The sequence below is a fragment of the Onychostoma macrolepis genome, chromosome 10 (genome assembly GCF_012432095.1).
Source record: "Onychostoma macrolepis isolate SWU-2019 chromosome 10, ASM1243209v1, whole genome shotgun sequence".
Classification (NCBI taxonomy): Eukaryota; Metazoa; Chordata; class Actinopteri; order Cypriniformes; family Cyprinidae; genus Onychostoma; species Onychostoma macrolepis.
Window position 1 is genome coordinate 14,004,662 of NC_081164.1, and position 23,068 is coordinate 14,027,729.

At 37.5% G+C, this 23,068-nt stretch overlaps 1 protein-coding gene and 1 long non-coding RNA gene across 2 annotated transcripts; both read left to right on the forward strand.

Moving 5' to 3' along the window:
- Positions 1 to 1,620: 1,620 nt before the first annotated feature.
- LOC131548808 (uncharacterized) lies at positions 1,621 to 13,544 on the forward strand. The gene is made up of 3 exons (XR_009273243.1): positions 1,621 to 2,171; positions 9,667 to 9,702; positions 12,685 to 13,544. It is a non-coding gene; the product is annotated as an uncharacterized LOC131548808 (long non-coding RNA).
- A 3,299-nt stretch (positions 13,545 to 16,843) lies between these two features.
- tlx3b (T cell leukemia homeobox 3b) lies at positions 16,844 to 22,117 on the forward strand. The gene is made up of 3 exons (XM_058789577.1): positions 16,844 to 17,594; positions 19,781 to 20,018; positions 20,987 to 22,117. Exons 1-3 carry the CDS (start codon positions 17,147 to 17,149, stop codon positions 21,198 to 21,200), a joined length of 900 nt encoding a protein of 299 aa, XP_058645560.1. The 5' UTR covers positions 16,844 to 17,146; the 3' UTR covers positions 21,201 to 22,117.
- The last annotated feature ends 951 nt before the right edge of the window (positions 22,118 to 23,068 follow it).

Here is a 23,068-nt window from a genome sequence, read left to right on the forward strand (position 1 = left end):
TCACTCTATTATATATATTTTTAAAATTTTCTTTCATTGTTTTTCTTTAATATCCTTCCCCCAGTGTTATTGTTAACTAAAGCTAAAAGTATTAAATATTTTTTTTTTTTTTTTTTGTAATTGAAATAAAGCTGAAATAAAATATAAATATTAGGCTAGATGAAAAGCTTAGATATGTTGCCTTAGCAACTAACTGAAATAAAGTACTAAAATTCCTAAAACAAAAAATGTATTAAAGCTATATAGAAATATGAAAAAGGATAAAAGTGTATGACAAAATCACTAAAGCTTAAATAAAAAAAACTGAAAATATCAAATAGAAATCTAATTCAAAATACGAATAAATACTATAGCATATAAATAATACAAAAACAACACTGCCTTCCAATTTTTTCTTTATCAGGTGTTTTTCAGTTGGCTTTTGTATTTTGATAGAACAGTTGAGATGTGACAAGAAAGTGGAGTGAGAGAGAGAGAGAGAGAGAGATAGAGAGAGAGAATGAGACATGCATGACACAGGTTAGACTCGAACCCAGGTCCTCATGAGCACAATGGCTCTTGGTAATAGGTTTGCCTTTAATTCTCTCCCCCCATTTCTTGCGCTCTTGCATTTCCCTGCCAACTAAACTGTATGTTGGTGATTAGGAGCTGATCCCTTCCTGGAATCCTTGAAGTAATCCCCCTTCTTGCACACAATGCATTTAAGGGCATTTGCGAAAAGAACGAAAGAAAGAAAGAAAGAAAGAAAGAAAGAAAGAAAGAAAGAAAGAAAGAAAGAAAGAAAGAAAGAAAGAAAGAAAGAAAGAAAAAAGTGTCACCGGTGACAAACAGCTGCTGGTCAATATTCTGGCATGACGTAACTCTTTGCAAGATGTGAATGATTTAAACCAGGTTGTATAATCTATAGTCAGCCTGTTCAGGATGTGACATGCAGTTCCAAAGCATGTTGAAAGCTTACAGAACATCTGATAATTTGTAGCTCCAGCAATGAAACAATTTGATTGTAACCATCATTGTTTAAAACATGGTTAATTAACAACGTAATGCATAACAAATGCTCAAAATTAAGCTCTTATCAGAGTCCAAAAACAGCAGATTTCATTTGATCACACATTTACATTTTTGCGCCAGATCACCAGCAGATGGCGTAATGGATATATTCAAAGTATTGCTTGGAATCATTCTGCAATCCAAAATCAGATTAGAGCCTATATTCTTTTACATCAGCCTGACGCTTTTTATAAACCATAAATCAAAATGCCATGATTTCATTAAAGCAAAATGATCTAAAAGTTAGATGATCACAAACCTGACCAAAATGCTGCATGGCACAGCACTTTCTCTTTACCAGCCAGGGGAGGACATCCTTTTCTCCAGCTATGAGACAGGAGATGGCTGGAAGCACATGCAGGGACAGAATGATAAAAAGAAGACAGGCAAGGATGAGAGAGCTCTAACTGATTGAGGGGACATTAGCCAGGGCTGTATTCGCTAATGTATGCTTCTAATGACTCGTTATCTCATTATCAATCTTATTCTCGCTCATCTTTTCTTTTCCTCACTCTCTCCCCTTCCTCTATCTCTCTATCTCCTCCCAATCGACCAGCAATGATGGGAATAGCAATTAGGACGCTAGGCTGCCAAATGGCTATTTTAATTAGCCTTTCTTAGCAAAAGAGAGAGAGAGGTGGGACGAGAGAGCGAGTGAAAGAGAGAGGGAGAAAGAGACTAATGTTCTTCATAAGTGCTACAGATTAGAAGGTCATTAGGCTTTTGCTTGAATTAATGATTAGGAATTCCTGCAGGTCATAGAAACTTATTACACAAGCCTACTTAACATTAATAGAACCATCCTATTTGTGTTAAACACAAAGAAATTAAAACTAAAAACCAATTACAAAGAGATGACATTGTCTTTCGCCCTCCCCCTGGTCACCCATAACGGAGAAGCGGTGTAAAACTCTTTGGACAGTAGCCAGAGACTTTAGTCGCACGAGGACAAAATGATTCCGGTTCGATCGGTCGCCCATATCGTTTCAGTTTTTCCCGGTTTTACTCCATGGACATGTTTTTTTTTCTTTCCCCTCAGCTTTCAATATCCTGTTTTTCCACTATTGTCCCGTCATCCACAGTAAACCGAGGTGTTACTCCGCCGCTCCCCGCTCATTGTGGTACGTAATTTTCTTCAAACGCACAATGCAACATGCTTGTGTGTTATTTGTTCATTTGTGACTTGTTTGGGACACGGGCTGGTCTGGCGAAAATCTCTTCAGAGGCACTTTCCATCCCAAAAGAGATAGACTACTCATTTCAACCCTCTCTTAGACTTATCCCCCTGACGCATAAAAACGGCAAAAACAAGGCCTACTTTTATGTGCACAGATTCAGAACAAAAACATGTAGGCTACATCACATAGCAAAAATAATACATGTACAGTATACAACATAAAATCATGATTATAAATATGTCTTCTGAAGCCATACACGAGATTTGTGCGAGGAACAAACTGAAATTTAAGTCACTGATAATCTTCCCCTCCTGTGAGCTGTTAACGATGCAATGAATCAATGATTCAGTGAGTTGAACTTGAACCGAATGAATTCGATTCATTAACAGATCATTCAGTCTGTGTTTGTGAAAGGGATCTTAAATGACTCAATGAAAACTCAAAGGAACACTTTTTAGAAAAATGGTTCTAAACACTACCAGTACAAAGTCATGCGATTTCACAATTACTTTAATGTTTTTCTTACTGTGTTTATACTCTAACAATATATGGATCATAAATTCAATATGTCTGTCACTAGCCTGCTTAGTGGAGAAGAAAAGTGAAGTATCCTCAACTGAACAGAGCTGGCCACACTTGCCCTCTTAAAAATAAAGGTTCTTTATTGGGAACTTTGGTTTCATGAGGAACCTTTCACATCCATGGAACCTTTCTATTGCACAAAAGTTTCTTTATTGTAATCCTACGTGTTCGCTTACAATTTGTAAGTTAAAATTTATAAACATTTTAAGAAGAATATCAAGTGTCTGTTGAGAGTATGTTGACAGTCTGAGTAGTTAGATGTTGATATATGAGCTGCAAAAAATCAATAAAGTGGCATTGAATACATTTTTTGACAGTTACAGAAAAAAAAGAAAAAAGACAAAAGGATGGGAATAAAAAAACCCTACACTCTGACACAAAGAACCATTTCATCATGCAAGGGTTCTTCAGGATAATATGGCAATAAATAGAACTACTAAACAACCTCTAAAAAGCATCTTTTTAGAATAATTGATTCATTTATGAATTAACAAAAAAAATAAAAAATCTAATGAACTCTTAAGGTTTCACACAAAGTATTGATTTCATACAATTTACATATAGCATATGGAGTACACATGGGCTAGTTTTATGATATTTTTTATAGTACTTTTGCATCCTTCTTGAATGTTCCAGTCCTGCACTGTATTTGCATTAAAAAAAAAAGATTTCCTTCAATCCACAAATTCATATATGTACTGTATACAACCTTAACAATAATCATAATGTACAAACCCTCATATTTGAATAAATAAGCATCACAACAATTCCCGTGGCTGTACATTGTGTTTGTATTTGTATAGTGTCCCTCACTTTTCTTTCTTTCGCTCTGTCTATTTCCTTCTGTTCTTTATCATGACGTACCCTGAGGTTATGATTGTTATGATTTATATCGGACTGTTTTGAGATCTCTCTCTTTCTCTGCCCTCTGTCTTCATCTCTCTTTAGCTTTCTCATTCCTCCTCTCTCCTTTCTAATCAGTTCTCCTTGCATCCCCCCAGGTCGATTTGGGGAGTAATAATGAAAGAGATTTAACCCTTTAATGTTCAACCGCTTTGACCCCGAACACCTTCCCTCCATCGTGTTTCACACATAAACTCACACACATAAATAAATACACACATATTTAACTGTGGATCACAGTACTGATTGCAATGGAAAACATTAGATTCAATGTAAAACTGTTTGTGTATTTTTCTCCCACACATGTCCCCTGGATACAGTCTCACTTTCACCTGTTTTTATCCTTGCTGTCTGTTTTTTTTCTTCTTTTCATCCGTCTACGATTCCGGCTACCTGCCCATCTGTCTGTCAGACTCTCATTTTGTGCATTTAAACCCCTGATGACGTCACGCATAAACAGGATATCTTCCCACCTAATTATGCGCTGTTAATTACAAATTTGGACTAATGTGCTTAATTAGACGAACATCATTTGCTCTCAGATACAGGACATCTTTTTTTGATTTGGAAAATTATCTCTTTAACAAACAATATGACTTAATTGCAGACATTTGCATAAACAAATGAGCTAATTAATTACAACCAAGCACTTCCTGATGAGTCGAAGGACAATGAGACTCCAAATGTTTTCCTCAGGGATACGGAAGGAGGGAGGGAGCGAGAGAGAGAGAGTTTAAATGAAAGTTTATGAGCTTGTGAGCATGCTAATATGACTCTCTGAGCATGAGGAATTATGTATGTGTGAGAATTTGCTATAAATGTCCAGATAAATAAGTTTAAGTAGCTTACTTATCGGCTGTGGTGGTTCGGCTCTGGCAATATATCTCCGGATGGTATCGGTGTAACACTTAAAATCCCTTATTCCCTCTCTACATTCATCTCTCTCGTTTTCCCCTCTATCTCTTTTTCTGGAGGGTTTGTAGATAGAAGGGCCTCTCCCCTCCTTTTCTGTGTTGGAATTTAATATGCAACTTTTTATTGGAAAACAATCGTGCGTGCCTGCGTGAATCCTGACCGCAATATATCTGTTAGTGCAACTAATCCGATCAGGCCAGAGAGGGCTATTTATCACTGCAAATCCAGGGCATTTCAGCCCACATTTTATTATTTTAATATATTTCTCAGCTATTAAATCACCAAAATGATGAATTAGAACTGTCTGCCACGCTTTCAGCTGCATGACAGAAAATGATGCACTACCCAATTTGAGTGGTCATTTGGACTTTTTAAAGACAAAAAATGATACAGGAAAAAGTCCAATATTTTTGTGTTGTTACGTCTCTGCCGCCCCATCCCTCCGTCTCCCCCCTCTCGCTGGCTGTTTTTAATAAAACACTCTAAGTGAGCTTTATTGCTGTGTTAGAGAGGGCAGGATCACAACTATCTTTAATATACAGCCAATTACCAAACACACACAAACATACGCGCTCACACACATACTTACGCGCACACAAAGACAGGTACACCGACACACAACTTTGTCTCTTAATCACAGCGGGCAAACATTAACAAATATTCAATCTGTATACACCCACACTTCAAACGGCTGAAGATGAAAATTTATGGTAGGTTGCCAGTTACCTGGGAGAGGTGAAAATATGAATGGAAACACATATTTTAACTTTCTTTAGATCTCATTCAACATTTACACTTATTCAGCTCTTCATCTACAATTGATCTTCCTTTCTTTCCTTTCCTTTTTTGTTGTTTTTCTCTCAAATAATGGGTTTATGCAAAATCTACCAACATATGTCTGGACAAAAAAAAAATATTTTAAAATATTAAAGTGTATCTTTATTGATATTGCTTCATCATATAGAATTTTTTTTTTTTTTTTAAGAATTCTCTTCTGCTCACCAAGCCTGCATTTATTTGATCCAAAATACAGCAAAAGCAGTATTGTTGTGAATATTCCTGTGATCAAAGCTAAATTTTCAGTATTATAACTCCAGTCTTCAGTGTCACATAGTCCTTCAGAAATCATTCTAATATGCTGATTTGCTGTTCAATAAACATTTATTATTAGTATTATCAATATTTAAAAATTACATTTTTCTTTTCAGGATTCTTTGATGAATAGAAAGATCCAAAGATCAGTATTTATCTGAAATAAAAAGCTTTTGTTACATTATACACTATATCAATCAAAAGCTTGTAGTCGGTATTTTATTTATTTTGGATGGAGGGTTGGGGTTATAAAACTTAATACTTTTATTTAGCAAGGATGCGTTAAATATATATAATGTAAATATAATGTAAAAAAAGATTTCTATTTCAGATAAATGCTGTTCTTAACTTTTTATTCATCAAAGAAACCTGAAAAAATTCCACGTGTTCAACATAATAATAATAATAATACTACATGTTTTTGAGCAGCAAATCAGAATATTAAAATGATTTCTGAAGAATCATGTGACTGGAGTAATGATGCTAAAAATTCAGCTTTGAAATTACAGGAATAAATTACATTTTAAAATAGAAAACAGTTATTTAAATAGTAAAACTGTAGTGTTTTTGCTGTACTTTGGATCAAATAAAAGCAGTCTTGGTGAGCAGAAGAGACTTCTTTAAAAAAACATTAAAAATCTTACTGTTTCAAAAAACTTTTGACTATAGATAATCTCTATTGCTTTCCTTTAGGACGGCAGCCTATATTGACAAAAATAAGTAGGCTATTGTAACTATTTAGCACTTTACATCACAAACGAGTTTTGTTTAAACACTTTTGTTCAAACACAAATGTAGACCTACTAAATGTCTTTATCCAAAAGACACTTAAGATTTCAGACCCGGCTCCAGAATCAAAACACTGAGGGTGCTCTAACCTTAATATAATGGTTTTAGTGCTGTCCATTGCTATAATCAATGAAGTTCTCTAACTGCACAATGAATCTCTAAAATGAGATGAGATTATTTGTGTTGAACACAACACCAGAACAAAAACTTCAGCGATTCTAGCGGTGAGTGGATTTTAACTTAAATGCTTCTGATTGGCTATTGGGTTCAAGAAATCAACAGATATGTCTGTGATTGGCTACACTGCTAAACGCTGCAAAAACACATTGAAATAGAAACCGATTTTCAAAGCCCAAATGCACTGGATAGTTGCACTGGATGCCAAATCTGCAATGAAATGCCATTATTACAGGTTGAACTGAGGGTGCTATTGATTTAATTTGAGGGTGCTTAGCATCCCCGTAGAACCGGGCCTGGTCAGGCCTCAACAGATTGCAACCCAAGATCCCGTAAAACTTTCTTCCCCTTTGAAAGTCAGTGAATCTTTTGCGAAATGAATAACACACGAACTGCACGATCTGTTTTGACTTCAGGATATGGCGCTTCACCACCGAGACCCATCACATCAGCACATCGCAGCTTCAAGCACTTAATCTGCCAAGTACACAATAATTACTAATTACCTATTAACTAATTACTCTGCATCCAGCATCTGAAGGCAATCAAAATTACATTAAGCGTGTTGTATCTCCAGTCCACTCCCTGCCCCCGCCCCTACCCTTGAATGCGGTAGTACCCTGCCGCTCCTGTAGGGGGCGTCAGTGCCGCAGGTGGGTGGTGGGGTACACACTGCTCTGGGACAGCTGGCTTAAGCCTTCAGACCCCATGAGTCCTCACACTAATCAGCTCAGAGCAGCCAGAATCAATTAGCACCAGGAGGGGGGGGTGGGCAGACGGGGGGAGACCCACAGAGGACGACTGGCCCCACACCTGGCCTGTCTCTCTCTCTCTCATCTGACGCACTGCTCTTGTCCATTCAGTCATCCATCCATCCATCCATCCATGCGGATCCTCTTCTAACAGAATTGCATTTTGCAGATCTTCCTGACTCTCTCTCTCTCTCTTTTGCTCTACCTTTTAAAGATGTGTGTTAATAACTTTTAAATAGTCTGGCAGCATAGGGCCGCAGGGCTGGTTACTCACCTTATTGCTCTCCTCTTCTCTCTCGTGCGTTCATAAAGTGGCTCTATCTCTCCCTCCTGTTCTCATTCACCTGTACACTCCTTCCCCCTGCCCACATCCATGTCCATTTCCCGCTCTCTCCGTACAACAATAATAGCGAAAAGATGAAAAAATTGTTTTGAAAAGCATTATGGGACTCGAGAATCTCCCCTCTCTATTTCAGCTAATCTATTCCTCAGTGCTGCTCAGAGAGTGTAAATGATATTTTAGCATGTTCATAAAATACCGTGATATATTCACAGTACAGCACGTATTCCACTTTATGGTTCACACTGTCATCGTCTCTAACTCAAATAGAAACATTACATTGAAACAAATTATTGCGCTGGAATAACACACACGCAGCAATGGAAATTCATTTGCCTCTCGCGCAAACTCTATACATCAAGCGAGGTACAGTATGATACAGTGTGTATTATAAAAGCACATGTATCATCTACAAGACTCTTGCTCTCTTGTTTGAACACACACACGCGCGCAAGCAAAGTGCAGTCGGCCCGAAAAGTGCTTTATAAACACACATATAATGATAAATCAATAACGTCTGTGCTTCAGAGTCGAGAGAGACGCTGACCAGCAGGTGTCAGTCTGCGTTCCAACTACAGACCGCATGGAGCAGATGGACGGAGAGGGCAACTTTTCAACTCTGAACGGCACGGACCGCGCAGCCTCCCCTCGAATAACGAAACGGGGAAAGTTGAAGGAGCGGAGGGATGGAGAAAGGGATGAATCGAGGAGAGGGAGTTGAAGATAGCCTTCTCCTACTCTCACACTAATTGCGTTTTCCCTGAGCAGAATTGAGTTCCAGAGAAAGAGAGAAAGGCCAGAGGCTTTTCATAATTGTATCGACAGGAAAATGAATATGATGAATGGCGTTCATTCAGCGCGGCCAGGATTTATTGTCTTATCCTCCGGGCGTTAATCGCTCTGAAAAGTGGGGAGGAGGGAGAGAGAGAGACAGGAGGAGAAGGAGATGGAGGGAGAGAGAGAGAGAGAGAATAACTAAATTCCAAACCCCTGTCCTGACAGTCCTCTCCCAAACTTATGTCAACTTGCAGAACCCCTTCATTACGAAGTGTTCTGGCCACATGGAGCCCCGCCCACAAGCCTTGATTGACACCTGAGGCTCGCCGTTCACCTGTGGGACATTTTGAATACATCGAGGGGAAAACATTCTGAATTTAATTAGCGCTCTTTTTTTTCATTTGAAATTCGCAATAATTCTGAATGAAAGTTAAATTATGGATTTTAGAATCGTAAAAAAAGAAAGAATAATAAAATAAAAAAAAACCTCTATGCATTTTTTCCGCACCTCACTGTTTCTCTGTCGCTACCCAGTTTTTTTCTTCTTTTTTTTCTTTCTCACATTCGGTTCACACATGCGCGTGCATACACACACACCCCCCAACACACACATTCATACACGTCCCAGATAAATCTGGTTGTGGATGCTGTGAATCCAGATGAATGCTCAGCTCATAAAGTGTGTGTTTGAAAGCCATCCATCATGGAGATGTCAGAAAGAAAAGAGCAGAAAGAACCCTCTCTGAGTGTATGTGTGTGTGTCCATTGCTTTGGCTCATGAGTGCTGCTTGTTTGCAAGAGCATTTAGTGGACATTGCTAAAACGAACTACGAAGCGTACATTTTTAATTTGGTTGAAACATGTTCAAGCTGTTAAGGTAGTAATGAAGAAATAATCACAGTTTTCCTTTATTTCCTGTAATACACTTGAGTTCACCATCCACATTGACATACATACATGATATAATAATCAAACCTGTATTCCTTTATTTCTATGTATGCCCTATTTCTAAAGTCTTTGTTGTTGTCCATACAGTGAAAGTCGGTTGTTTTGGACCCACTGACTTGAAGTAAAAAGAATTCCTCAAAATATCTTCTTTTGTTTTCCACAGAAGAAAGAAAGCCATACCATTTTGGAAGAGATGATGGTGAGAAAATTAATTTTCATTTTTGGAAAAACTGTTTTACTCCGAATATGCTAGTAAATTTCCCAAATAATTACAAAGAAATGGCAAGTAACATAAATTAAATGGAAAATGGAAAGACTGAAATAGTATTGTATTGGAATACCAATAATCTTTCATTTACAACTTCAAAACTTCAGTCTATTTTTAAAAGCACACAAACTGACAACCAACAGTACTTTTAGAGCATTTAGAGTTAATGCATTTTTAACATTTGCATTAACAATTTGTATCAGTTAAAATTCGCAAACATATATAAAATTAACAATACAAACAATAATAAATTAACATTAGCCTAGATTAATAAATACTGCTGTTCATTATTAGCCCATGATATGCTACCTACTGCTAATGCTAACGCTCCCTAACTGAACCTCACTGTAAAATGTTGCCATTGTTTTTCAGTGTCCGTAAGTAGCACCATTATCCCTTAAATTCCACAGTAGCCTCATGTTGGATGTCAGCACACACATACTCCAGACAGCAAACAGCATTAATAGAAAATCCTATAAACACCCTCAAACCAGTCGAAGAGTCCATAAACTGCGCTACAAGTTTATGTCACCACCTAATTTAACTTAAAACTGACAGTTAACTCTGTAAACAGACGAAAACAGCTTGGAGGGGAAAACAACTATTGCTACTAAAAGAAAATAGGACTAAAACTAAACCCCCAAAAAGTGACAAAACATGAAATGAACGGACTGGAAGTGAGCGGAGATGGATGAGACATAGGAGGAGACAGCGATGCCTCGGGCTATGCTGAGAGACGGTGTGTGTGTATGTATAAATGTGTGTAGGGCAGGTGGGACAGCAGGGAGACTGGTGGCTCAACAGCTTGCTCCACCCTGAGGGCCCAGCGTGCTGGGAGGAGCAGGGGCTGTAGCCGAGGCCTCTGCCAACGAGAGGGGCAGTAAGACTGGTGGCAGCTGGTCCGCGCTCCCTCCCCTCCCGCCGGCAGGCAGCAGGCAGGGTGAGAAGGTCAAAAGGCAGTCGTTAGGAAGACAAAGAGAGGCACAGCGACACACTGCATAATCGCCTTTTATTGAGTGCCTCTGACACGATTCACGGCGAGGCTGACACTGACGCCACACACGCGCAAAACACACACACGCAGGAGCATGCACGCACAGAAACAGGCGCATACGAAGAGAAAAAAAACACAACGTTGATGTAATAAGGTTACAGTTAAGCAAAATAAACAACCTGGAGGTGATTAAGGAGTAATAATTACCATCAAGTGTCCCAACAAAAGTTACTCTCCAAGGCAAAGAAGTCAGACTTTTTCAATGGTTCCTGCAGCTGCCCCCCTCAAACATGCACCCCTTACTCGTCTACCCCGTCTCATCTGCCATTAAAGCGAAACAGAGCCACGCACTCAACCATCAGAGCAGCGGTTCTGCTCTCCACATGCCACAGATCTGCCATCCCCTCCGGCACACACAGTGTCAGACTACTTTCCATGTACGGCCATCACATCTGCCTGTTTTGATGTTGGCTTTACCTGCAAACCTGTTAGCAATGGATTGTGTATGGACTCTGATTTGGTTATGTTTTATATAACATCCTGTAATCGTCCAAAGACTGCCATTAATGTTTTTGTTTGTTTGTTTTTTTATTAACCCAGATGAGAATATCATGTTATTTAAATGTAAAATAAAAATGGATAATAGATAACAAAATAGATAACAAAATACTTTTAAATAAAAATAAACAAATGTAAATATTGAAATTACATTAAATCATAAAATATATTAATGTTAAATAGGAAAATAGTGTTATATAATAATTACAATTGTTGTAAAAATATATACATTTCATTTCAATATTACAATGATGCTAAATTTAAAATGATTAAATATCTTAATATTAAAGCATATATCATATTGTTATAAAATGTAATAAGAAATATAACAAATGAATAATTCAATATACATAATATAATATATATAAAACTTGCATGCCTTTATTAAAATGTGTATTATTATAAAATGTATATTATATTTTATTATTATATAAAAATGTCTATTATAAAAGAGTTTGTTGTTTATTTTGGACCCCACCAACTTACTTTGTATATAAGAATATCATGTTATTTAAATCTAAAATAAATGCAAAAATAAATGTTAATAATAACATTTTATCTAAATATTAGATACTATAAAATATGTTAACTTTACTTACTTACATAATAATGGTAATATTAAAACAACAACAACAATAATACAAATATTAATCTTATTTTGAAACAAATGCAACAAATTTGATTCTTTAGGATAAACAATTTGAGATTAAAATAATATTAAATCAATTACATTAAACATTGTATAAAGCATAAAATCATTGTTATAAAATGTAAGTACATATAATTAAATGAATGTATATTAATAATAATAATAAAATATTTTGCTATATAATATGAAACAAAACTTGTTTAGTTTGTGGATTATTTTGGATTAGATGGGGGAACCTAGGCAGTACTGTTTTGTGTTACTGATAAAGCTCATCAAGACAGACAGAATGTGGAAATAGTAAATGGCCATGGTGAAGCATTTACAAGACCACAATCTTTGCATCACATCAAACAGGGTCCAGTCAAACACACACATCGAGAGGAGCACTTCCGATTGCGGCTCATTTCTCCACAGCGTGGTGTGTTAAACTCTCTCCATCTCTTCACTCAATGGAGCGTAGCTCATCTGAACACTGAGCAATAATGAGGCACAGAGATGCACTTGTGTGTCTGTGTGAACCAAAGCGAGTGAGCGAGAGAGCTCTGCACGAGGAGGGGGAGAGAGAGGCTATCCATTTCCTCCCTGGGGCAACTCCTCTTTGGCTCTTTGTTGCTGAAATGCTCCCAGTGAGCAGGTTACACTAAAGCCTGCTCTATTGTCTTAAACAGCTGTGTGTTGCACGCTCTCTCTCTCTCTCTCATCTTTTTTTCAGGTTCCTCAATCAGGGGCAGTTTTGAGATCTCTAAAAGCAAAAGCCTGTGGCAGTGCTCCCCCTTACTCAAACACACACACAGATCTGCTTCTGTTTACAGTGTCCCATGGTAGGGGGTCTTTCCTGATTCAGCTGCTTTCTGATACTCCATATAGAGAATGCAGATAAATAGACTCATATTACCATACATTGCAGATTACTAATAAAAACAACAAGAAAAATTACAACAATAAGAAGCTGAGAAAGATTAATAATTATTCTATGCTGTATGCTGAATAAGAACAATAAGAAAAACATGTTCTGTTCTTTGGCATCTAAAAACAAATGTCTGACTGCATTAATCTGTCTTGTATATTTCAACATTCAGACTGCTAAAATTATTCAGAAAAATGTATGTGTATTACAGTACAGTGGTCTTTTGTAAATTGATCTCAGTGTGGCAGACTGCTCATTTTGAAGGCTTATTTAATCATGTTGTGAAACTGTAAATCTATCAGTTGGATATTTGTGGGGACTAATACTGTAAATATGTGTGTATCTGCATTCAGGAGAAAAACCTGAACAGCATGTAATCTGATAATACTGAAAACTTACAGGGAAACAGGAAAGGGAAGTGTTAGTTCCAAAGTTACTTGTAATTTGTGTGTGTGTGTGTGTGTGTGTGTGTATGTGCTATATGTCTCAAATGTTTTATAATATTCCACATTTATCTTCAGCAAATTAAATATGTTTAGAAAGCTGCAATGTATGTCTAAACTGTGTAAAATAATGTCAGGTATGAACAGTGCTGTTGTTACAAACTGTGGATTGCAATCATGTCGACAATTTTGTGAATTATTCTATAATTGTTTTGTGGTATTCAAATGTAGCCTACTTGTTAATAAAATAATAATCACTAATGCCATCACAAATCATCACTTTCTTTTCTAGAAGTTTAATTCAAATCTCAAACAAATAGAAAATAATTCAGATGCATTAACAAATAATGTGTTTGCTGCTCACGCTCACAATTTTGGCAAACAAATAGCTCTAAAAGACAGAACTAGTATCATCTTGATCAGTAGGTTTTCTTGTTTCATTTTATATCCTCCACACAAGTTTACGTTTAAATATCATAGAAATATAATGAGGGGTTCTTTTTTTCCCGGACGCATATTAACTGCACAAAATAGGTCAGTGCAAAAATCCATTATGACTAAAATACTTTTTACTTTCTTGCCACAAAAAAAATGTTTGGATTTTTACGCAGAAATGTACACGTTCTACTGTCAGTTCGAGACGGTTATGCACATGTATAGTGAATTCACTGTCCAACAAGAAAGAAAGAAAGAAAGAAAGAAAGAAAGAAAGAAAGAAAGAAAGAAAGAAAGAAAGCAAGCAAAAGGCGCAGATGACGCATCATGTAAACTAAATTAAAAGGAGTTCTATTACAGCCCAAGAATAATAAGCAAGAACAACAAGCAGAAAAACAAAGAAAAGCCATAAAGGACATTAGGCGCTGAGCTTTATATAACATTTGAGTGAATATTTCATGGGCAGAGAGATAGAGAGAGACTCTAAACTTTCATTAAGCAGGGTATTTCGCTGGGAGGGAATTTCGGCGCCTTTCACTTTTTCTTGGCTTTTATTGCAATAATACAGATATCTCTCTGGCTCCCAGCCCCTCCTCATTCAGCCCATTTCCTTCCCGCCGTCTCTCTCACTCTATGCTTTTTAAAATATAGTAATAAAAACATACTAGATCCTTTTTAAATGCACTATTACTTATCATGGTCTTTTCATATCGTAGCATCACAGGTGTTTTAAAGCCGCTATAAAAGCGCGTCATTTATTATTCAAAAGCAGCGTCGTCTTTTTGCATATTATCTGAGCGCTTTTATACTGCGGGCTGCCAGACTCCCATTTAAAATGTTCGGCAGAATTGATAACGGCAGACACGCGCAATAAAAACAGCGCCGGGGGCAGGGTGGCACGCGCGCCCGCTCATATGCAGATCCCGGTAATTACTCCAACAGTTCGCCAACCATTCCTTTATTTGCTCTTTGAGCGAGGGATTTCACGCTTTTAATTCAGTTTTCATCAATCTATTGATTCTCGGCTGCTAAATTGTTTGCACGGGTCAAAGATAAGAAGTGGGTCCGAGTTCTCCTCCAGCACTCTGCCAGGTGAAACCGTTCGTGTCCCTCACAGAATCGGGATGTTTATGAGTGCATTTTATACCCACCTCCCCCAAAAAAGAAGAGATTAAATTATGGTTAAATTCAGACCAGAACTTTTCATTGATTTACAAAAATGTAAAATTTCACACTTAAAGCGCTTTTGGAACAACTTTTGGAACAAAACATGCCTAATATTTTTATTGCACATAATAATAATCTAAGAATCTAATCTAAGAAGACAAAAAGTAAAACATCATAGCCTATACTTCATACGACAGGCTATAGGCTTGATTTTTTTTTTTTTTTTACGTGCAATAGCGATCTATTTTATTATTGAAGTAAGATAACTTGAACTTGGATGCATCCCATCTATCTATCTATCTATCTATCTATCTATCTATCTATCTATCTATCTATCTATCTATCTATCTATCTATCTATCTATCTATCTATCTATCTATCTATCTATCTGTCTGTCTATCTGTCTGTCTATATATCTATCTATCTATCTATCCATCCATCTAATGAGAGGAAAACATGTGGCATGATAAAAGCGAAACAGTGACCATGGGTCAACGACGGGAATGACGTAAGCGTCTTCAGCCACTGGACGAGGGCCGAACTCCCGGGGGAACGAGGCTTTTTAGCGTCAGCACTCACTAATGGTCTATTAAAATATCAACTACTTCAAAGTAAACGGATTTGCTCCACACCAGCTCCCACCCCCTGAAGCTAATCAAACGCGGCGGCCAGGCCAAAAGAGCATAATCATTTTTACGTGGCAGATTACAAGGAACCACTTAGATCCGCTGTCAGAAGATCGGGTGTCCCAACACTCTCGATTAAATAAGCGCAAGGGAGTGCAGCTCTCCGAGCGCCAACAGTGCAGGCTCCTTTGGGCGCACAGCTGTGAAACTGACGGTTTCCGGATGCAACAACTAAAGAGCATCTAAAAGTCATTGAAATGATGCTGGGCCTATAAAGGACTCAATCCAGTAACGTTTTAGAAAATATTTAACAGAAACAAAATGATTTACGTTGGTTTAAGAACACTTTAAAAAGTAAGCTGATGTCCAATGTTTAATGTTACCATTATTGTCGAATGATAGCCTACTGTATATCGGACATAAATACACCGTCCCTAAATGTATTTAATGAGACTTCAGAGAACACTTTTAAGTCTATTTTCCATTTATTTTTATAGGCTTAAAACCGTTCAGACTATGTTTAATATTCGTAACATTCCGAAGTTAAAAAGCGCTTCAATTAACATGGTTTATAAAAATAAATCAGGATTTTAATGCTTCTATCATAAATAGGAATCCTAATTATTAGTATTATTATTATTATCATGTTGTATTTTGGCTTGATGCGAGGTATAGCCTAATTTCATATGAACAATACTTTCCAACTGCCCCGTGGACAAAATAAATAAAAAGGATATTTAATTTGTTTTTTCTAATAAAGCCGAGAACGAGTCTAGTTGATTGACATATTAGAAAAAAAAGGTTGAGGGCAGCTTTGAGGTCAAAAGCACTCCTCCAGTTGCTTTAGGCGATATATAAATTCGATTTTTATTTTTTTTCTTAAAGCGTGAATTGATCATAAGTGTTTCTGATTTTAATATAGCCTACGCCGATTAGAGTTTCTAATCCAGAAAGATTATTAAAATATTAAAGTCATGAAATTATAGACTACATTCCTCATCTCAGCTCATGAAACTACGCTAACTACAAACTCATTTTTCTACACAAAAGGTCCATATGGTAAATAATACAATTGATGAGCACTTTATTTTCCACATGAAGCCACGGTAGAATCTCTATTAAATACTCAAGTATTTAAAAAGCCGGTGATGGCATGCTGATGTCAGCATGTCCATAATAAAGAGATACTTGACCAATACAGAAATTGGGGACTAAACGATCTGCATTTTAAAGAATGATGTCACAAAACGCGTTATGTTTTGTGACTTGTAACAAAATGAAAGCCAATAAGGAGAGAGAGATTGAGCACCGTCCAATCAGAGAAGAGAAGAGTCCAACGAGTTCCGCGCAGGGATCCAGTGGAGAGAGAGAGTGCCAGAAATCTGCCAAGTCCTCGTGCCAAAAACTTTTCACCCACAGACGAATGCGTCCAAGCCATCCTAAGTCAAGAATTGAATCTCGAGGAGTAATACATCACAAAGTAGCTATTACTAGGGATTCCCTCACTCATAGAGCTAGAGTTTTCCGTAGTGCAATTCCAGGGCAGTCCGATATTGTCTGTGGAATAAACTCACTGGAAAGCTTCGGGAGGTGAGGATGGACCGAGCTCCAAGCTCCAGCCCAAGTGGCACCAGTCAAACATCACAACCTACCCAACATGAACCCATCAGCTTCGGCATTGACCAGATTCTCAGCGGCACCGATCAAGAGCCACAGCAGAACTCAACCAGGAATAACTCGGAGAGCAGCAGCAGCGGCAGCGCGAGCGGGGGCGGTTACCATCTCGGCAGCCCAACAGGAGCGAGCGCAACGCCGTACACGACACTAACCGGTACTTTTCACGGTATCGCGGCTCCATATGAGGAGTCCAGTCCATACGGAGTGAACTTGACCCTTGCACCCGGAGGAGTGATTAGGGTCCCAGCTCACAGGCCCCTGGCCGCGGCCGTGCCTCCACCCATGGCCAGCGCGGTTCCCGGTCTTGGGAGCCTCAGTTTTCCCTGGATAGAGAACAGCCAGCGCTTCGCAAAAGACAGGTTTGCAGGTAAACGAATAGCCTTGTTCTTTCGATCTGTTCCTTTAATTTTTCTTACAAAAATCCTCGTGGTTGAAGTTATCAAGAAATGGTGAATTGTCTGAGAAAACAAACATCACTCAAGTTCACATTTGCGTATTATAATAGCCTAATTATAATTATGTTTTAAAATATTTTTAGTTTAAAATGTCGGTGGTCTGTGGGTTTTTGACAGTAAAAGTCAAGCAGACTTACAACTTATGAAATGTAAAAACATACTAAATTATAACAGACTATACTGGTGTTTTTTCCCTGTTTTAAATAGCCTAGGCTATATTTATCTTTAATTCTGTTTTATTTAGCCTATTAATTTTTTATAGGATGGCATAATTATGAGAGAAGAACTAAATAACAAACAAACAAAAAAAAACAAAAACAAAAACAAAACAAGCTATTGTTGGTGACACGCTATAATAACAGTACTTTAGCAATAACTTTAGGCCTAGGCTACGATGTTATGCGATGCTTTAGTTATCATCAAAGTAGCCTACATTTAAATAGCCTAATTCGACAATATATTTTATTATAGCCTATATTCATATGAACGCACCAAGAATTACTTAAATAGAGTAGCCTGTATTTAAAAATGTCTTTGCGAGTTATCGCAATAGAAATGTATAGGCTATTCCCCAAAATAGGATAATGCACTTTTAATAATTTGCCATTTTAGTTGTGCAAACTGTGATGCTGTTGCATGTGTGCTCGTGAAAGAATCACAACGATGAATTGGTGGAGGTTTCAATGTAATAAATATTAGACAGTATGTCTGGGAAACGTGATCCTGCTGTTTCATAAAGAGCCGGCAGATGAATGGATGCTGCTGAGGAGCTCGTTTTAGTTTTATTTGACCTTGAAGAGCGTGAAACACCTGTGCCGTTTATGGGCGAAATTAAATGAAAAGGCCGATAGAAAGTCAACACCTCAAAATGTTTAGCTTAGGTCAACGTGTCTGTTAACAGCACGAGCAAAACAGATTTTTTTTTTTTTTTTGTTTGCATGATTTCGCTTTATATTTAAGCTTATTGGACAAATGCAATTTTTAACACATATCTGAATAATCTGAGTAATAAAATCATCGCTTTTTTTCTTTTCTTTTTTGTTTTTTAGATTAATCAGATTTAATTAAATATACAGGCCTATTATTATTATTATTTTTTTTTTTAAATATGTATTGAACATCTACCAAGCGGGCTACATAAATAAATAATTGTTATATTTAGTTTAACGCTTTTTTGCATATGAATGTAAACGCTTACAATTCAGAGCTGTACATAGATCACCAGCTTTCTTTATTCTGGGGTAAATGCGAACGCTGTGCCATTAGAAAGACATATCAATATTTCACCAGCTTTAATTATTGCCACCTATAGCTGCGTAACAGGCGCTGTGTGTTTTGGGTAATAAATAAATGAACAATATAGGTAATTACTGTCATTAGGAGAACAGCTGCTGTTTGTATTTGATGCAACATTAATAGGATATGTTTTGTGTGATTTTATTGTACAGCTTATATGTAACCTGAGTAACAGGCCTCTCAACAAATCCTAAGAGCATCAGCAATCCATCCATCCATTTATGAGGGTTTTTAGTATTTATCAATCAATAATATAAAGTCTAACTTGACATCTAAAAGGTATAGTGCATGAAGGCATGGAGTAATTTATAATGATGAGGAACAGAGTTTTCCTTTGACTCAGCAAGAGTCAGAAACTTGGGCTGATTAATGTAGCACAGAATTACACAAACCTTTAAGTGAAAGCTGGCTTAATGTGCAAAAAACAACTTACTACTTAACTGTCCGTCATTTAAAAAAAAATCCTTGATTCTAAAAATGTGCAATGCATCCCATTTTTTTTGTGGGCTTGGACAGTCTGTCTTTACAACATTTAAATGCATTTTAAATATACTCTAATACTGCAAAAACAACATAAATGTTTTACAATGTAGGTATACAAACTACTATCTTATATCTAAAAAAAAAGATCACATTATTAACAAAAAAGATTTTAAATCTTGAAAAGGCAGATTCCAATTTTGCCTTTTTCTACTAAGAAACATTATTTAGTGTGATAGAAGGAGGTCAATAAGCGGAGTGTCAGACTCTTCATGGCTTACCTCATCTCTCACTGGTTTTTCCTTCCTTATTCATACTACAGCAGCCCTGACGCCTTTCACTGTGGCTCGGCGTATTGGTCACCCGTACCAGAACCGCACACCACCTAAGAGAAAGAAGCCCCGTACGTCTTTCTCCCGAGTGCAGATCTGTGAGCTGGAGAAGCGCTTCCACAGACAAAAATACCTGGCCAGCGCTGAACGAGCAGCTTTGGCTAAAACTCTGAAAATGACAGACGCTCAGGTCAAAACCTGGTTTCAAAACCGCAGGACCAAGTGGAGGTGAGACAGAGAAAGAAAGGGAGATATATTCTAACGGAAAATGTAGAAATGTTGAGAAAAATGGTGAAAAACTCAAGTGTGATCACATATGAGGAACAAAGGGACAAGAACGCCACAATTTCACTAGACTATATTTCCATTGCATATCTTTTTTCTTTTTTTTTTTTCTAAACGTTTGTCTGGACATTAATAATGTCCAATAGCACACTGTGAAATAGGTGCCCTGATTGTTTTAATACTGTAACATGGTTTTAGCCGGAGTTGTAAACAGGCAACAGAAATGATTGGAATGATAGAAAGATTTACTTGATAAAATTTCTGGACATTTTCTTAAAAAGTCTGGACATAAAATCATTAAACAGACTGAAATGCATATTTTAACTGCCCTATTTAAAACCTTTTAAACATGTGTGTGTGTGTATATATATATATATATATATATATATATATATACACTAACCACATAGTGTCTGTAATTACCTGAAATCACTTTTCAGATTTGACCTACTAACGGCCATAATACCTGTAAGAATTAATGGGAAAATAATGTGTTGTCAAGAAGAAACATGAATTATTAATTAAGGCAAACACACTAATGACATACCACACTTTGGAGAAGAGGAGGGGCTGCTTGAACATTACACAAATATAATGTTTAAATAAACTGGATATTTACCTCCATTAATCAATTACATCTCCACAAAAATTCACAAAATTTCACACACTTAAATGAATTCTATCCAAATCCAAATGTTGGTAAAATATTCACACAATTAGTGATTTGTTGCTCAAAGATCACCCTATCTTCTTATACCCTTGCTGTATGTAGCTCATTTCACCCTGCAATTCATTGTTTGCACTGGAAACTGAGTATCTGCAGTAAATATGCACATGAGCAAGTTTGTGGCAAATGTAAAACTTCTACTCCTCTAATTTTCTCTATATATTTTCCCTTCATCTCATGTCAGACGGCAGACGGCGGAAGAGAGGGAGGCAGAGCGTCAGCAGGCCAACCGGCTGATGATTCAACTCCAGCACGATGCCTTTCAGAAGTCTTTGACTGATTCAGTTCCAACAGACCCGCTCTGCATCCACAACTCATCACTGTTCGCCCTGCAGAACCTACAGCCTTGGGCGAGCGAGGAGAGCGCCAAGCTCGGGGGAGTGACTGCGCTCGTATGAGTACCAGAACTCAAGAAGCAAGTGACATTCTCGCTCTTTTTTCATGGACTGGGATGTTGGTTGACCTTATCTCCATCCTAAAAGACTATTCCATTCCACAAAAAAGTGAGGAACTAATATTGGCCGTCCAACAGTGAGCAAACCCATACAAATAAAACGGTTCTGCGTCGTACGAGCCTCTGCAGAATAAATGAAGTCCGTTTTCCGTGGTGTGTCTGTGCGTACAGAGACTTTTATCCCCACTAGGGTCAGTTTCATTGACAAAATGACTTGTAGAATGGAACAGACCATCTCAGCTGACCCTTTTACAGACCCTCTGATCTTCTCCTCCATCCTTTCATTTGTCCTTCTGCTCCCCTGTGTAATTTCTCCTCCACTCAGAGCTGTAGAATACAGGATTAATGCAGAAGAGGGAAGTAACGATGAATTAATTATTTACAATGCGAGTTGCACGACCTAAAATGCCCCAGATCTGGCCATTTGTGAAAATAAAAGGACACAAAGACGCACAAATAGACACATGCTTTTCCCTTTTTGTCAGGCTGGGAATGCATATTTCGTCTTTTTGGGGTTCAAAGGATAACCAGCTACTTTTTTTTTTTCATTTCATAATTTTAAACTACATCCCGATTATTTGAGAAATCACATCCAGTGTTCAAAAAAGAGGCGAATGAGGTCGTACGGGGTGGAAGCAATTTATTTTATCGGTTAGATTTATTCAGCAGTGACTCAGAAACTCCTCAGAATCATGCTTCGATGGTTGAATGTTGTGTGTCAGAGGGAAAGAACAATTTCAGACGAAATAAGGGTTTGTTGGATGATGTAGGTGTGCTGTTGCATCCCAAACTCTGTATTATACTTTGTATTTGATAAATATGTAAATAGCAAACAAAAAGTAATAAACATTCTGTTTTGGCATTAACACAAAAAGTGTGCTTTGCTTAATTTGTTATTCCCTTAATGTTATTTATTTATTTTTTTTTAGAAGAAGCGTTTTCCAAATCCCTAAGCAGCACTCTTCTGTAGAGTAATGTGTTGCTTTCAGAGGTCCTACCACCGTTCTACACAACTTGATCGACAAATAAACACTGAGTCCTGGTAGTTGCTTGCAGTCGATTATGCCTGCCACAGCAAAGAAGCACTTATGTCCTCAAGCAGATAAATGCGGGATCCTGTGGGACCATAAAAATGCCTTTATGCCCACTGCAACCAACTCCCTCCTCCCAAAGTGCTGACTCTCAGGAACTGACCTGTTTTAAAGGCCTGGGTGGGGGGTAAATGGAGGGGTGTCCATTATAAAGTGATTTAACAGACTCCTTACATTATGATGCTGTCGAAGCCTCCGCAGGGTGAACCTGTGGAGTTCCGCCACAGCTCTTTGCGGACAGATGGTTAGCAGTGACCTGTGCCAGGCCCTCTTTGACTGGAGAGGGTGAGGTGATGTGTACGGTTGAGTCGGGGTCATCTGAGAAAGCCTACGGTAATATAGACCCTCAGTGCTCAAGATAATTTACACAGGAAGTATTCCTGGCTCCTTTCCACATCCACAGCAATGACATCACTTCTATGGTTGCTCAACTATAAAGTGATTTGTAAAGCGTGGTGTTTTACCGCCCTCTGCTGGCTATTAAGTACAAGTGGTCCTCTGTCAGTCTACAGCCGCGAACTCACAACGACAAATGGAATATAGGTTATTAAAGGTCTGATACAAAATAAATGTAACATATAAATACATTAAAATAGTCCAACTTGTTTAAAATGCTAAAAAGGTGTAGAATAGTTTCGAAAAACAAACCTGTGGCACCACAGCAACCTGACAATTGATAGGGAACTCAACTGTTTATAACACATTGTGAATGTAAAAAAAT